The 15,647-nt window shown below is 45.1% G+C and overlaps 1 protein-coding gene and 1 pseudogene across 1 annotated transcript; both read left to right on the top strand.

Moving 5' to 3' along the window:
- Positions 1-650: 650 nt before the first annotated feature.
- Positions 651-1,661, top strand: LOC147311063 (olfactory receptor 13C2-like). Its single transcript, XM_086265622.1, has one exon. The coding sequence runs from the start codon at positions 651-653 to the stop codon at positions 1,659-1,661; it is 1,011 nt and encodes a 336-aa protein (XP_086121748.1).
- Positions 1,662-14,178: 12,517 nt separating this feature from the next.
- LOC147311064 (olfactory receptor 6N2-like) lies at positions 14,179-15,175 on the top strand (annotated as a pseudogene).
- The last annotated feature ends 472 nt before the right edge of the window (positions 15,176-15,647 follow it).

The raw sequence follows: 15,647 nt of genomic DNA on the forward strand, positions 1-15,647 counted from the left end.
AGTTTAATTGAAAGGAACTCTTACTTTTTCAGAATACTAAGACATTTGGACAATTTTATGCTATCCAAATTTGCCATTTCTGCAAGGCCTTCTTGTCCAACATTAGTGTCTGACCTCAACAATAGGCTTCTGCATGAAGGGCAAATAATTCCCATAAACACTTGTGGAAAACGTACAAGAGTTGAAGCTCTAATAGATCCAAATGCTAGGCCAACTAAGAAAGTAAAATGTTAAGAGAACATTTGTACTAACAAGGCCTTCAGGTTATGGCCTCTAGGGTTGCATGGAAATGGTCACATGAGCTAGTAGCTCAGTTGATGTAATGAGATCCACAGAGAAAAAAAAGAAATCATAAGGTCGTTCCACTTACTGTAATAATTCACTTTCTCAGTCCTGAAACAACAGTGGTTCTCATAGTCTGGTATCTTACATTTGTATGAAATGCTGATTTCATCTCATTTGTTCTCCCTGTTGTACAGTCTGACGGTTGCATTTTTAATTCTATCACTGAATGATTGAAGTTAGTCAAATGTAAAATATAACAATCTCAATTGTTGAAGTCGTAAAAGGTTTTCACTGGCTCTGTTTTTGGGTGGGGAGGTGATATTTTGACTTTTTTATTTAGTTTGCTTTATTTGACATTTAGTTTCATGGAGCAAATGCATGATGAATTTAATGTGACATATATAACTTTTGGTGGGCACGTTGAATTGGAAAAATACAAATTTCTGTATTTTGCTATTATGTTTACTGCTTATATTCTAATACTCTGCAGTAATTCAACCATAGTTTGCCTCATCTGGATTAAGAAAAGCCTCCATGAGCCTATGTATGTTTTCATTGCAGCTTTGTTGCTCAACTCTGTTGTGTTCAGTACAAATATCTACCCCAAACTATTAATGGACTTTTTATCTGAGAGGCAGATTACAACTCACTCACTATGCAGGTTTCAGGGAATTATTTATTACTCTTTAACTGGTTCAGAGTTCTTTCTCTTGGCATCCATGGCATATGACAGGTATGTGTCCATATCTAAACCTTTGCAATATCATACTATTATGAGAAAAACAACTGTCACAGTTTTGTTAGTTTTAGCTTGGCTTCTGCCTGCTTGTCAGCTTGTGCCATCTGCTGTATTCAGCAACAACTCACAAATCTGCAATTTCACTTTGAATGGAATTTTTTGTAATAATGCAATTTCCAAGCTTTATTGTGCAACCCCCAAAACATACTACTTAATGTATGGTGTGTTTATTCTGTTTAACACTGTATTTCTTCCTTTGCTTTTCATAATGTTTACATACACAAAAATATTTATAATATGCTATCGAAGCTGCAGAGAGGTCAGGAAAAAAGCTGCACAGACCTGTTTACCTCACCTGCTCGTTTTGATCAGCTTCACATGTTTATGTTCGTATGATATAATTATAGCTCGACTGGAAATTGATTTATCTCAAAATACACGTTTCATAATGACTTTACAAGTGGTTTTGTATCATCCTCTCTTTAATCCAATTGTATATGGACTGAAAATGAAAGAAATCTCTCAACACCTCAGAAGGTTGTTTTGTCATCGCGTCTTATGTGTCAAAACGGATGTTGGAAGTGCGGTCATTTCCTTTGTGATTCAAGTTCAAAGGCCTGACTTCTCTACAGTCTAGACATTTCCTTGTACAGCAGATAATTTACATGTTAAAAATTATAATTAGCTAATTTTCAAGTTATCGTAGCCATACTAAAAATGTGTATTATAATCTTATTTGACTTTGGTTACTGACTAATGCAAATTTTATAGATTAGTTATTGTATTGTATTGTAATAGTAATATTACTATTTTATTATTACCATAATTAAAAATCATCTAAATCTTAAACAGTATATAAGTAGTTTCTTATATCTATATTACATTCAGATAAAGTTCTCTTATTGTGTGTTTTTAAGTGTATACCATGTACTGTTCAAACAAGATGTTTTATATAACCCTTTTTCCTGTATATGGACATCATATTTCCTTACTCATACTAAGCTGTAATAACCTATGCATTGTGATATTATTCTGTTATCATATGTTACCTTATATATGTAATCGAAGTAGTTGAAGTATGATACTGCTGTAGATCATATTATACCCTTTAATATAGAGTGTGTGATCTGTATGTAGTTTAGTTCTCATTATACTTTTGAGTTAAAAGAACATATTCACTTATTAGTTTATTAGATAAGTGTGCATCACTCTGTATCCTTGATCTGCTGTGAATGTATTACATGCTTAATTGTTGAATCATGAAGAGAAGGTTGTAAGCAGGAGACTCTGTGTCTAAGACAGGGGAGATAGACAGACCACATTCCACACCCCCACCTTACAGAAAGCAGAGAAACAACTGCCGAGGTCATAACTTAGGCGCTGTAACAGAGAAAGAATGTGATGTTTTGGCTTTTACGACTAGATGGGGGCCGCTAGGAGCTATAAAAGGCTGTGTAACCCGTCACCATTTTGAGACTTGCTGTGACCCTCTGCAGGCAGGTCTCCCCATCATGATGGTCCTTATGCTCTTAAGTGTTGAATTGTATGGAAATAAATGATTGTTGATTGAGCATAAATACACCGAGTATTGTCCTTCCTTCAGCCCAAAGATTCAAAGAATTGGGAGATTTCAACAGCATGTAATATATGTGTGATGGATGCATCCCTCAGTAAGACTCCAGTCTTGTATACCCCAGATTTTGAGAAACCTTTTATTCCTCAAACTGATGCTTCTGACAGGGGTCTGGGGGCTGTTCTTCTACAGGGACCGCCCAATGAGTGACACCCAGTGGCTTTCATTAGCCGTAAAATGTTCCCAAGAGAGATGAGATACTCAACGGTGGAAAAAGAGGCTTTAGCAATCAAGTGGGCACTTGATTCCCTCAAGTATTACCTCCTAGGCCGGGAATTTACACTGGAAACTGACCACAAGGCGCTCCAGTGGTTGGAGAAAATGAAGGATACGAATGGACGAATCACCAGATGGTACCTTGCGATGCAGCCATTCCGTTTTACCATTCAGCATATCGCAGGCAAGAACAACTGCACAGCGGACTATCTCTCTCGCTGTTCCAGCTCACTGCTAAAGGGAGGGAGTGTGTGATGGATGCATGCAACCACACAACTGAGATACTTAGGTAATATTCATTTGGTCTTTTGTCTTATGTTTACGTTATGCTCTAAAGTTTCTGTGATCATAAGTTAACTAATTTGATATTTTGAGTTTACCTGTAATGCATGACAGCACTAAGCTATAGCCCAAATGGTGGCATAGACTTTGCTTTGCATTGTTTGTTATTTTATATAGGTATGTTATATTGATTATATTTCTGCTCTTTCTGAGTTACCTGACCTCCGCTCCAGTCCTTCCTGGTTTGGCTGAAAGAGGAGGCTGAGGGTGGAGCTGGTTTAACCCTTTAAGACCTACCATAGAACCAAGTCCGCCAGAGCTTATATTATATTTTTACATGCTGTGGAGCCATTTTTGGGAGCATTTCAAGTTGCTATACATCAATACAACCATTATAGCCCAGATTTTAATAATATGTATTCATTAAGTGTATAGTAATTACATAAATTGCAAAAAAGTGCAATAAACTACAAAAAAATTGAAAATCGTTTTTGCTTTTTTAACATATATTTGTAGTTAGAGAAATTTAAGAGGTTTATCCCTCAAAACTGTAAATACAAAAAAGTTGCTCAAAATAGTTTCCCACCACAGGAAATTTATTTTGAGTGTCTTCATAGTTTTATTTTTGAAATACACCAATTTTTATATACTGCAGGAAAAACGAAAATAAATATTATACTGCAAATTGGCAAAAAAGCAGCATATGCATCAAAATAAACTATTTCCAGCAGTGCAATATGAGTCCTAAGCATCCCAGAAACGACACAGAAAGTCATAAAGTCAAAGATAACTTTTAAAAAGACCAGTATAGGCCCTGAGGCCCTGATGGTAAAAAAGAGTACATTTCCGCGAAAATGACGTCACTTCCGGTTTCGGGCAGGTAATGGTGGAAATGCAAAAGTTCGCGCTGACATTTATTCCAACGTAGGAAGTGTTATGAACAGCTGATCGGATCGGCAAAGCGTGTTTCTGGAATATTATGTTTTTGTTCCTGCAAGCGCTTTTTGTCATGGTCCTGAGTCTGAGGACTCAGTGTTTTGTGTTCCTTATGCTTTTGTTCATTCAGAGTGTGTATTCTGTTGTGATTTTGCCATTTGTTAGGTTTCTGTTGTTTGCCTGCCTGCTTCCACTTCTCTGTGTTTCCTCTGTCTGTCCATGGTGTTATTGTGTCTGCTCATGAGTCTGCCTGTCAAGTTCAGTGTCCGGTCTGGTTCTCTGTGTCTGTTAGTTTCCTGTTTTATTCTGAAAGTTCATGTCTCATGTCAGTGTGTTCAGTTTTACCTCTCCCCTGTCTCGTTAGCCTTATTGCTCCCAGCTGTGTCTCCCTCCTGTGGCCCATTCCCTGATTACTCCCCGTGTATTTAAGCCCTGTGTTTTCCTGTGCTCTCTGTCGTGTCGTCTGTTTAACTCCATGTCAGTCTGCATTATTCTGTTACCTGGTATTCATTCTGCGTCTCTCTGCCATCTCTCTTTGTGCATTTCGCTCCTCCTCCCGTGAGTGTCTGGTTTAAGTTTTGTTCTTTAGTTTTCCCAGTTTAGGTTTGTTTACTCCCCGCTCTGCTCTTCCTGTTTTGTCACTTTATCACCTCTGCAAATAAATTTTCACTCGCACCCCAGTCAGTGCCTGCATCTTGGATCCTTTTCTCAATTCACCACACGACTGCTGTGCAGCCGTGACAGTACGACGCGACCACAAGATGGATCCAGCGGTCTTGGCCGGGGAGAGCGACCTCACACGTGCCCTACGCCTGGTGGACTGGGTAACCCACACCTCCAATGCACGAGCGAAGGTTGTGGGGATAAATGCCGTTGAGGCTATCCTGGCCGGAAATCCTTATCTCCACCAGGTCCGGGGATTTACAGACTTAATCGCTGAGCTGCATAAAGCCCGGGAAGCGGTGCAAGCTCGGGAAGTAGCGGATTCTGCCCAGCAACAATGGACTATGACCGCCACAAAGCATCCGTCTCAGATTCACCCACCGGAGGTTTCACGGCCCGACCCCCCAGAGGATTTTCCCTGCCTGTCGGAGCCGTCAGCGGTGGGGAGGAAACATTCGCGCCACCGGCGCTTCACCCCACAGCCGGATTCAGGGACTCCTGTGCAACCAGCTGTGGTGAGTTTTAAGGACGCTGGTGCTTCTGGGACTGTGTTTTCTGGGGCTGTTCATGGGGAGGGTAAAGACAGTACACGGTGTTTACCTACCTTCGTGGTAACTAACCTCTCACAAGTAGCTGACTGTGTTTCATCCACTCCACCACCAACTCCAGTCTCACTTCAACCAGTACATCAGCCTTTAGCCAGTTCATTAGCCCAGCCTGCATCTATGCCATTAGCCCGATCACCCGTTCCCTCCATACTGGAGGCTGTGTCTGTGCCACCCATTTTGAATCTCGTTCCTAGCACCCATTTTGAGCGGAGAGACAAATGCATTAAAACCACTCTAGTTTCTCAGAAACTGGCTAATTTAGAGACTGTTACTCGCCCCAGGGCCTCCCCAGAGGCTGGGTCTCAGCCCCCAGCAGACTCAGGACCCCTGGCGGTTAAGAAGCCAGCTGAGGACCACACCCGGCCGTCGCTGCCTGAGCAGACCCAATGCTCTGTGCAGCTGCAGTCTGCCATGTGTTTGCCAGAGGCCCGTGCGCCTGCTGGTTCTGTTGCGTCCCTGCCAGAGGCCCGTGCGCCTGCTGGTTCTGTTGCGTCCCTGCCAGAGGCCCGTGTGCCTGCTGGTTCTTTTCTGTCTCTGCCAGAGGTCTCCGCACCTGCTGGTTCTGTCCTGTGTGTGCCAGGGACTTTAGTGCCCACTGGTTCTGAGACTGTTTTTGCTGGGGGGCCCGAGGAGCCCGTCCAGCCTTCTGCCTCGTCAGCTGGGGGGCCCGAGGAGCCTGTCCAGCTTTCTGCCTCGTCAGCTGGGGGGCCCGAGGAGCCCGTCCAGCCTTCTGCCTCGTCAGCTGGGGGGCCCGAGGAGCCCGTCCAGCTTTCTGCCTCGTCAGCTGGGGGGCCCGAGGAGCCCGTCCAGCCATCTGCCTCGTCAGCTGGGGGGCCCGAGGAGCCCGTCCAGCCTTCTGCCTCGTCAGCTGGGGGGCCCGAGGAGCCCGTCCAGCCTTCTGCCTCGTCAGCTGGGGGGCCTGAGGAGCCCGTCCAGCACTCAGCTGCAGTCTCATCACCAGCTGCAGTCTCATCACCAGCTGCAGTCTCATCACCCTCGCCTGGTCCAGCTTCCGCTTCCTCATCAGCATCGCCTGGTCCAGCATCTGCTTCAGCATCGCCTGGTCCAGCATCTGGTCCAGCATCTGCTTCAGCATCGCCTGGTCCAGCATCTGCTTCAGCATCGCCTGGTCCAGCATCTGCTTCAGCATCGCCTGGTCCAGCATCTGCTTCCTCATCAGCTGCTTCGTCTGGTCCAGCCACTGCTTCATCCTCATCAGCTGCTTCGTCTGGTCCAGCCACTGCTTCATCCTCATCAGCTGCTTCGTCTGGTCCAGCCACTGCTTCATCCTCATCAGCTGCTTCGTCTGGTCCAGCCACTGCTTCATCCTCATCAGCTGCTTCGTCTGGTCCAGCCACTGCTTCATCCTCGTCTGGTCCAGCCACTGCTTCATCCTCGTCTGGTCCAGCCACTGCTTCATCCTCGTCTGGTCCAGCCACTGCTTCAGCCTCGTCTGGTCCAGCCACTGCTTCAGCCTCCGCTTCATCCTCGTCTGGTCCGGCTTCAGCCTCCGCTTCATCCTCGTCTGGTCCGGCTTCAGCCTCATCAGCATCGCCTGGTCCGGCTCCAGCATCCTCATCAGCATCGCCTGGTCCGGCCTCCGCTTCTGCTTCAGCCTTGCCTGGTCCAGCCTCCGCATCCTCATCATCCTCATCAGCTTCGTCTGGTCCAGCCTCCGCCTCCGCCTCGTCTGGTCCAGCCTCCGCTTCGCCTGGGGCTGCAGGGGCCACGCAGCCTTCAGGTCCCCTACTACCACCTCCACATCGTCGGTCATCTGCCAGGCCGCTTGTTGGGCATCTCCGCCACTGTGGACGCCCTCCTGAACGCCCTCCTGAACGCCGCCACTACCTTCCACGTGGCCGGCCTCCGGACTTGTTTCCACACCGCTGTTGCCGTCTGCACGGTCGGCCCCCAGAACTGTTTCCACACCACTGCCTACTGCGTGGCCGGCCTCCGGACCTGCCCCACTGCTGCAGCCTTTCACGCGGTCGGCCCCCGGAACTGAACTGTTTTGGCCTCCGGGTCGGCCCCCTGACCTTGTCCGTCTGGGCCTTTTCGGACTATGTCCCTCCGTCCTGGACCCCCACCGCCCGCCCTGGTCGGGTCGTTTTCTGTTTTTTGGTTCGTGGGGGTTTTTTTTGGCTTTGGTCCGTTTTTGTGTTTCTGTTGGGCTGTCTGGTGCCAGCCCTTGAGGGGGGGGTACTGTCATGGTCCTGAGTCTGAGGACTCAGTGTTTTGTGTTCCTTATGCTTTTGTTCATTCAGAGTGTGTATTCTGTTGTGATTTTGCCATTTGTTAGGTTTCTGTTGTTTGCCTGCCTGCTTCCACTTCTCTGTGTTCCCTCTGTCTGTCCATGGTGTTATTGTGTCTGCTCATGAGTCTGCCTGTCAAGTTCAGTGTCCGGTCTGGTTCTCTGTGTCTGTTAGTTTCCTGTTTTATTCTGAAAGTTCATGTCTCATGTCAGTGTGTTCAGTTTTACCTCTCCCCTGTCTCGTTAGCCTTATTGCTCCCAGCTGTGTCTCCCTCCTGTGGCCCATTCCCTGATTACTCCCCGTGTATTTAAGCCCTGTGTTTTCCTGTGCTCTCTGTCGTGTCGTCTGTTTAACTCCATGTCAGTCTGCATTATTCTGTTACCTGGTATTCATTCTGCGTCTCTCTGCCATCTCTCTTTGTGCATTTCGCTCCTCCTCCCGTGAGTGTCTGGTTTAAGTTTTGTTCTTTAGTTTTCCCAGTTTAGGTTTGTTTACTCCCCGCTCTGCTCTTCCTGTTTTGTCACTTTATCACCTCTGCAAATAAATTTTCACTCGCACCCCAGTCAGTGCCTGCATCTTGGATCCTTTTCTCAATTCACCACACGACTGCTGTGCAGCCGTGACACTTTTTATGCAGTTTTTGCAAAGCTTTATGTGGAAGGAAACCGTGACCTAGGACAAGCTGATGGCATTAGATGTAAGTACAACTCCTCCGGTTTCATATGCAAAAAAAATTTTTGCGCTAGCTTACGTGGTTGCAGTACTACCGGGATTTAAAAATAGTTACGCAAAACAGAGCGTGCCCGCTCCGATCGGCTCTAAAGGGTTAAATGCAGAAGCCAATAAAGTGGACTGGACCATCTATTGTGATCATGCAGGGGGAATGGGGTTCTTCTTGAATGATGGTTATCTGTTATCTCTTTAGTTTTCACCTTTGGTGTATATAATGGTTTATTCATTTGCTATATAACTGGAGCTGTTTCTCATTTGGGCAGGTCAGTTTGTTGAGTTATGTTTTTGTTAAGTGATTTTTGAGTAGCGGTCTGTTAAGTTAACCTCTTTTATGGGCCCACTTGGTTCTTAAAAACTTTATTTTTTGTTATTTTGAATTTTTGTAATCATCTTGTCCTTTTTGGGGGTATAATAAACCCATTTTTGAAGATTACATTTGTGTCTGTGTGTTCCTGGCTGCTTGGATCATGACAATATGTAATAGAAAAAAAAAAAACACCCAGCACACCCCTGCGGGCGGTTTATCCTTTAAGCTCGGGTCCTCTACCAGAGGCCTGGGAGCTTGAGGGTCCTGCGCAGTATCTTAGCTGTTCCCAGGACTGCGCTCTTCTGGACAGAGATCTCCGATGTTATTCCCGGGATCTGCTGGAGCCACTCGCCTAGCTTGGGAGTCACCGCACCTAGTGCTCCAATTACCACTGGGACCACCGTTACCTTCACCCTCCACATCCTCTCGAGCTCTTCTCTGAGCCCTTGGTATTTCTCCAGCTTCTCGTGTTCCTTCTTCCTGATATTGCTGTCACTACGGCCGTCTTCTTCTGTTTATCTACCACCACTATGTCCGGTTGGTTAGCCACCACCATTTTGTCCGTCTGTATCTGGAAGTCCCACAGGATCTTAGCTCGGTCATTCTCCACCACCCTTGGGGGCATCTCCCATTTTGACCTCGGGACTTCCAGGTTATACTCGGCACAGATGTTCCTGTACACTATGCCGGCCACTTGGTTATGGCGTTCCATGTATGCCTTGCCTGCTAGCATCTTGCACCCTGCTGTTATGTGCTGGATTATCTCTGGGGCATCTTTACACAGCCTGCACCTGGGGTCTTGCCTGGTGTGATAGACCCCAGCCTCTATGGATCTTGTACTCAGAACTTGTTCTTGTGCTGCCATGATTAGTGCCTCTGTGCTGTCTTTCAGTCCAGCTTTGTCCAGCCACTGGTAGGTTTTCTGGATATCAGCCACCTCCTCTATCTGCCGGTGGTACATACCGTGCAGGGGCCTGTCCTTCCATGATGGTTCCTCGTCTCCCTCCTCTTTCTTGGGTTTCTGCTGCCTGAGGTATTAACTGAGCACTCGGTCAGTTGGGGCCATCTTCCCAATGTATTCTTGGATGTTCGTTGTCTCATCCTGGACTGTGGTGCTGACACTCACCAGTCCCCGGCCCCCTTCCTTCCGCTTAGCATACACCCTCAGGGTACTGGACTTGGGGTGAAACCCTCCATGCATGGTAAGGAGCTTTCTTGTCTTTATGTCAGTGGCTTCTATCTCCTCCTTTGGCCAGCCTATTACCCCAGCAGGGTACCTGATCACGGGCAGGGCGTACGTGTTGATGGCCCGGATCTTGTTCTTACCATTCAGCTGACTCCTCAGGACTTGCCTGACCCTCTGCAGGTACTTGGTGGTTGCAGCTTTTCTAGCGGCCTCTTCATGGTTCCCATTCGCCTGCGGGATCCCCAGGTACTTGTAACTGTCCTCTATGTCTGCAATGTTGCCTTCTGGTAGTTCAATCCCCTCAGTTCTGACTACCTTCCCTCTCTTTGTTACCATCCGACTACACTTCTCCAGTCCGAACGACATTCCAATGTCATTGCTGTATAGCCTGGTAGTGTGGATCAGTGAATCGATGTCTCGTTCACTCTTGGCATACAGCTTGATGTCATCCATGTACAGGAGGTGGCTGACAACTGCTCCGTTCCGTAGTCGGTATCCGTAGTGTTGAAATATCCCAATTCTTTTGATCTTTGGGCTGAAGGAAGGACAATACTCGGTGTATAAATGCTCAATCAACAATCATTTATTTCCATACAATTCAACACAAAGAGCATTTAGAACCATCATGATGGGGAGACATGCATGAAGAGGGTCACAGCAGTCTCGAAATGGTGACGTGTTACTCAGCTTCTTATAGCCGCTAGTGGCCCCCACCTAGTCGTAAAAGCCCAAACATTCACATTCTTTCTCCCTTACGGCGCCTAAGTTATGACCTTGGCTCATTGCTCCTCTGCTCTAGACACAAAGTCTCCTTCTGTTTATGATTCAGCAATAAAACATGTCAAGAACACAGTATGAGACATTCACAGAAGATCAAGGATACAGAGTGATGCACACTTATCTAATAAACTAATAAGTGAATATGTTCTTTTAACTCAAAAGTATAATGAGAACTAAACTACATACAGATCACACACTCTATATTAAATGGTATAATATGATCTACAGCAGTATTCTAATTCAATTACTTTGATTACATATATAAGGTAACATATAATAACAGAATAATCTCACAGTAGCCAGTCTTGTTAATGATCTCACTGAGGGGGTTCAGGCCTACGCAGAACAGCAGTGGGGACAGAGCATCTCCTTGGTAGATCCCGCACTTGATGGTAACTTGTGCTATGGGCTTGGAGTTGGGCTCTAGTGTTGTACGCCACATCCCCATTGAGTTCCTGATGAAGGCTCTTAGGGTCCCGTTGATCTTGTACAATTCTAGGCATTCCAGTATCCAGCTGTGGGGCATTGAGTCATAGGCCTTCTTGTAATCAATCCAGGCCACGCACACAGAAGAGAAACCGCTTCTGTCCACCAATCCAGGAACTTGAAATCTTTGCATTTCAGGATACTTTTCTTTAATAAACGGTAAGCATTATACATACTGTCCTTGCAGAGGTGGTTTCTCTTCTCGCAAGTGAAGTAAATTTTTTGAAGGCGTTTATTTTTTTCGAGGTCGCGGATGACGTCAGGAGAAGGTGATTGGTCACTTGCAATGTTGAACCTGGAACAACATTATTTATGATGATGAACAACACCAACACGAGGATATCAGATCGTCCGGGAGGGGAATGTCACTTGAGATGCCTTAAGTCTGCCAAGTCCCACAGCCAAGTCTCACTGCCGGAAATAAGTCTCACTCCCCAAAAAGCCTGATCTGTTACATAGTACCTGCAGTCTACCATGACATGGCAGAGGTATTTAGAAAAGGTAGAGTGCTGTCGCTACCTCCGCTCAGACCTTACGACCTCCTCTACGGGGGGCTGCTTCTATCCAGCAGATCATGCAATTTGTCGCAACCCGAAAGGGAGGCCATGGAAAAATATATAACGGGGCTGCCAGCATCATTCGGCTATTCCTCCTCTCCAGTTTCTAGATCTTGGTGGTCCGTGAAGGACAGTGAATGGAAGCAGATCCCGGGACCAGGCCGCCCAACACCTCTTTGTTCCCACTTCCATCCATTCCCAGGTGGTGAATTGGGCGCACACTGCCAAGCTTATCTGTCACCCCGGGGTCCATCACACCAAAACCTTCCTCCAACATTTCTTCTGGTGGCCCCCTCTGCCTAAGGACACTGGGGAGTATGTGACCACCTGCTCCACCTGCACCAAAAACAAACTGGTGAATAAGTCACCTTCTGGTCTGCTCCAACATTTATCAATCCCTGGCGCCCTCGACTTCATTACAGGACTTCCTCCATCGGCAGGTAACACAGTCATACCAACAATCATAGATTGTTTCTCAAAAGCTGCCCACTTTCTAGCCTTATCCAAACTCCTCACAGATCTAGAGATGGCTCAACCACTCACCACATGCAGTTTTCATCCATAGTTTGGACAAACTGAGCACGCCAACCCAGAACTAAAGGCCACTCTCAGCCTCCAATCAGGTCATCTGGAGTGAGCAACTACCTTGGATAGAGTACGATCATAACATTCTCACCTCCTCTCACGTAGGTGTCGTCAAGTATAGAGGTCAACACGAGCAGCTCTCCTGCATACTTAGGAACAGAATAAACGCCTAGCTGATCAACACAGAAACCCTACTTTCGGCTACTTGGAAGGATAAAAGGTATGCCACAATTTGTTTACCTTCGGGCTGAATGCAAAAAAGTCACTGACTGCTTCATTAGGGTTACATGGTGAGAGAAGGTGGCGCAGGGTTGCAGCTTACCTTGAAGACCAGAGCATTGCAAGAGGACTGCCCCCAGCCCCGGATAACATACAACCACCCCCAAAATGAACTGCAACTTGGTATTTGGATAGACAAGGATTGTCGCTGAAGTAAAAACTTATTTAAGGTTGGAAAATGTGGCTTCAGGTTCTGAAGATCAGAGGAAGGGAGTTTTTGTGGAGATTACTTTTTTAAGGGGTGTTGTTAACTGGCTGCAGTTTCAGATGAACCCGAGAAGGTGGTGGGAGGAGGGAGTTGGCCATTCCACCACTATCTTAATCTTTACCTTTTCAGTCTCCACTTCCTAGGTTACATTCTCACAGAGGGGTGAGAATGTAACCTAGGAAGGTAATAGATGATGAGCGAAATTCACATTTTTCTGCTTTGACATAAAGGCGGTGTATCCAGTGTTCGGCTTCGGCGAAGAATACTAGGCGCGGGCAAAGGCTGCAAGCTCCCGAGCTTGTAACACCTCATGAGCTTCATGCAGCTGGTCCATCAAGCCCATGTATATCCTCTGAGCTGATGCAGATGAGGATTCCCCTCCAGGATCGCCTTGATAGCGTTAATCCTGATCGCCATCACCTTAGCGTCCATTGTGTGGGAAATCCGCTTAACCAGACATTGAATGCGGGAGATATCACACTCCCGGGACGAGCCCGCTGGGTCCAGGTTGTGGTCGCGTCGTTCTGTCATGTTTCGGCTGTGTGCAGGCAGGCAGAGAGGAAGGACCCAAAATGCAGGACTCACGGAAGTGAAAGTGAATTCTGAATAAACAGCTTTATTGCAGGGGTTACCGAACAGAAAACGAACTATACTGGAAAACGACTAGACTGGCATGAAGGCAAACAGAACACACAGGGAGTGAGGGCAGAAGACATTAATGACGCGACACCGAGTAGGGGAAGACACAGACACAAGAGGTGAACGGAGCGAAGAGGAAACAGCTGGGAGACACGGCTGACGCTGATTACACTGATGAGACAGGGAGAGCACAAAGCTGAAGGCACTGACATAGGACACAGACCTACAAAATAAAACAGGAAGCACACGACAGACAGAGACACAGACGCAGACTCATAAGCAGGCATACCGAATATAACACATAGAACTCAAACAATAATAATCATCATCATCAACAAAACACCAGAGAAACAAAACGTTCATACAAAAATAGACCAGAACTCAGAATGCTGGGTCAATACTGACCCAGAACTGTGACACTAACAAGGCATACAAGTCATGAACTCTAGAGCTGGATTGTAGTGGTCACATGTCTCAGTTGCTATAATGAGATCCACAGGGGAAAAAGAAAGATACATAAGGTCCTTTCACTGCTGAGACAATATCAGTCTGGTATCTTGCATCTGTTTTTCTCCCTGTTGTACATTCTGGCTGTTGTAGTCAATGGTGCTGGATTTTTATTTCTATTGTTGAATGATGACTTAAAATGTGAAGCTTAATGGTTATGTAGAAGTTCAGAAGAATTTGCAGAGGGTAACCAAGTGTCATAAATGTCCCTGGCCAAATTTTGGTACAAAGTAAAGTTTGGTGCAAAGCTCACATTTAGACATCTTTAATTAGTGTCATTAATTTACCTTTTACTTCGATGGAGCAAATGCATTAAATTTAATGTGACATATATAACTTTTGGTGGGCACATTGAATTGGAAAAATACAAATTTCTGTATTTTGCTATCATGTTTACTGCTTATATTCTAATACTCTGCAGTAATTCAACCATAGTTTGCCTCATCTGGATTAAGAAAAGCCTCCATGAGCCTATGTATATTTTCATTGCAGCTTTGTTGTTCAACTCTGTTATGTTCAGTACAAATATCTACCCCAAACTTTTGATGGACTTTTTATCTGAGAGGCAGATTACAACTCATTTACTTTGTAGCTTTCAAGGATTTATTTATTACTCTTTAACTGGTTCAGAGTTCTTTCTCTTGGCATCCATGGCTTATGACAGGTATGTGTCCATATCTAAACCTTTGCAATATAATACTATATTATATAGTATTATAAAAGCAGCTGTCAAAATTTTATTGGTTTTAGCTTCTGCCTGCTTGTCAGCTTGTGCCATCAGCTGTAATTATAAACACTTCACAAATCTGCAGTTGCACTTTAAATGGAATTTTTTGTAACAATGCAATTTCCAAGCTTTACTGCGTAACTGTGGAAACACCATATTTAATGTATGGTGTATTAATTCTACTTAACACTCTATTCCTTCCTTTATTTTTCATACTTTTTACTTACACAAAAATATTTATAATATGCTATCGAAGCTGCAGAGAGGTCAGGAAAAAAGCTGCACAGACCTGTTTACCTCACCTGCTCGTTTTGATCAGCTTCTCATGTTTGTGTTCATATGATAGAATTATAACTTGAGTGGAAATTAATTTATCCCAAACTGCACGTTTCATAATTACTTTACAAGTGGTTTTGTGTCATCCTCTCTTTAATCCAATTGTATATGGACTGAAAATGAAAGAAATCTTTCAACACCTCAGGAGGTTGTTTTGTCATTGCGTCTTATGTGTCAAAACGAATGTTGGAAGTGCGGTCATTTCCTTTGTGATTCAAGTTCAAAGGCCTGACTTCTCTCCAGAGTAGAGATTTCTTTGTAGAGCAGATACTGTACATATAAAAGATTATCATTAGCAAATTTTTGAGTTAAATAGTCTAATAAATAATGACATGTGTCTGTGTGGAACTGAGGTACTTTGCAGATATGTTTCTGTATTTATGTAAAATTCATATAAATTTCTGGTATTTATGTATATTGTGCTCTGCAGAAATAGCTCCCAGGCCTCTGGTAGAGGACCCAACTAAACTACAGAGCACAAACCTTAACGAGAACGACCAGAAGAGACTAACGGCGGACAGCAGGGAGAACACACGGGTGAGACATGGTAGAAACGCAGATGAGACAGGGTGGAATACACAGACGGACCAGCAAGTTGTTGAAAACACGCAGTTCTTTGAATCTTTGGGCTGAAGGAAGGACAATACTCGGTGTATCAATGCTCAATCAACAATCATTTATTTCCATACAATTCAACAATAAGA

Source organism: Aulonocara sp. 'chitande type north' Nkhata Bay, linkage group LG16 (genome assembly GCF_057382095.1).
Source record: "Aulonocara sp. 'chitande type north' Nkhata Bay isolate Kocher_YH1m ecotype deep benthic linkage group LG16, A_spYH_male_GT1.1, whole genome shotgun sequence".
Taxonomy (NCBI): domain Eukaryota; kingdom Metazoa; phylum Chordata; class Actinopteri; order Cichliformes; family Cichlidae; genus Aulonocara; species Aulonocara sp. 'chitande type north' Nkhata Bay.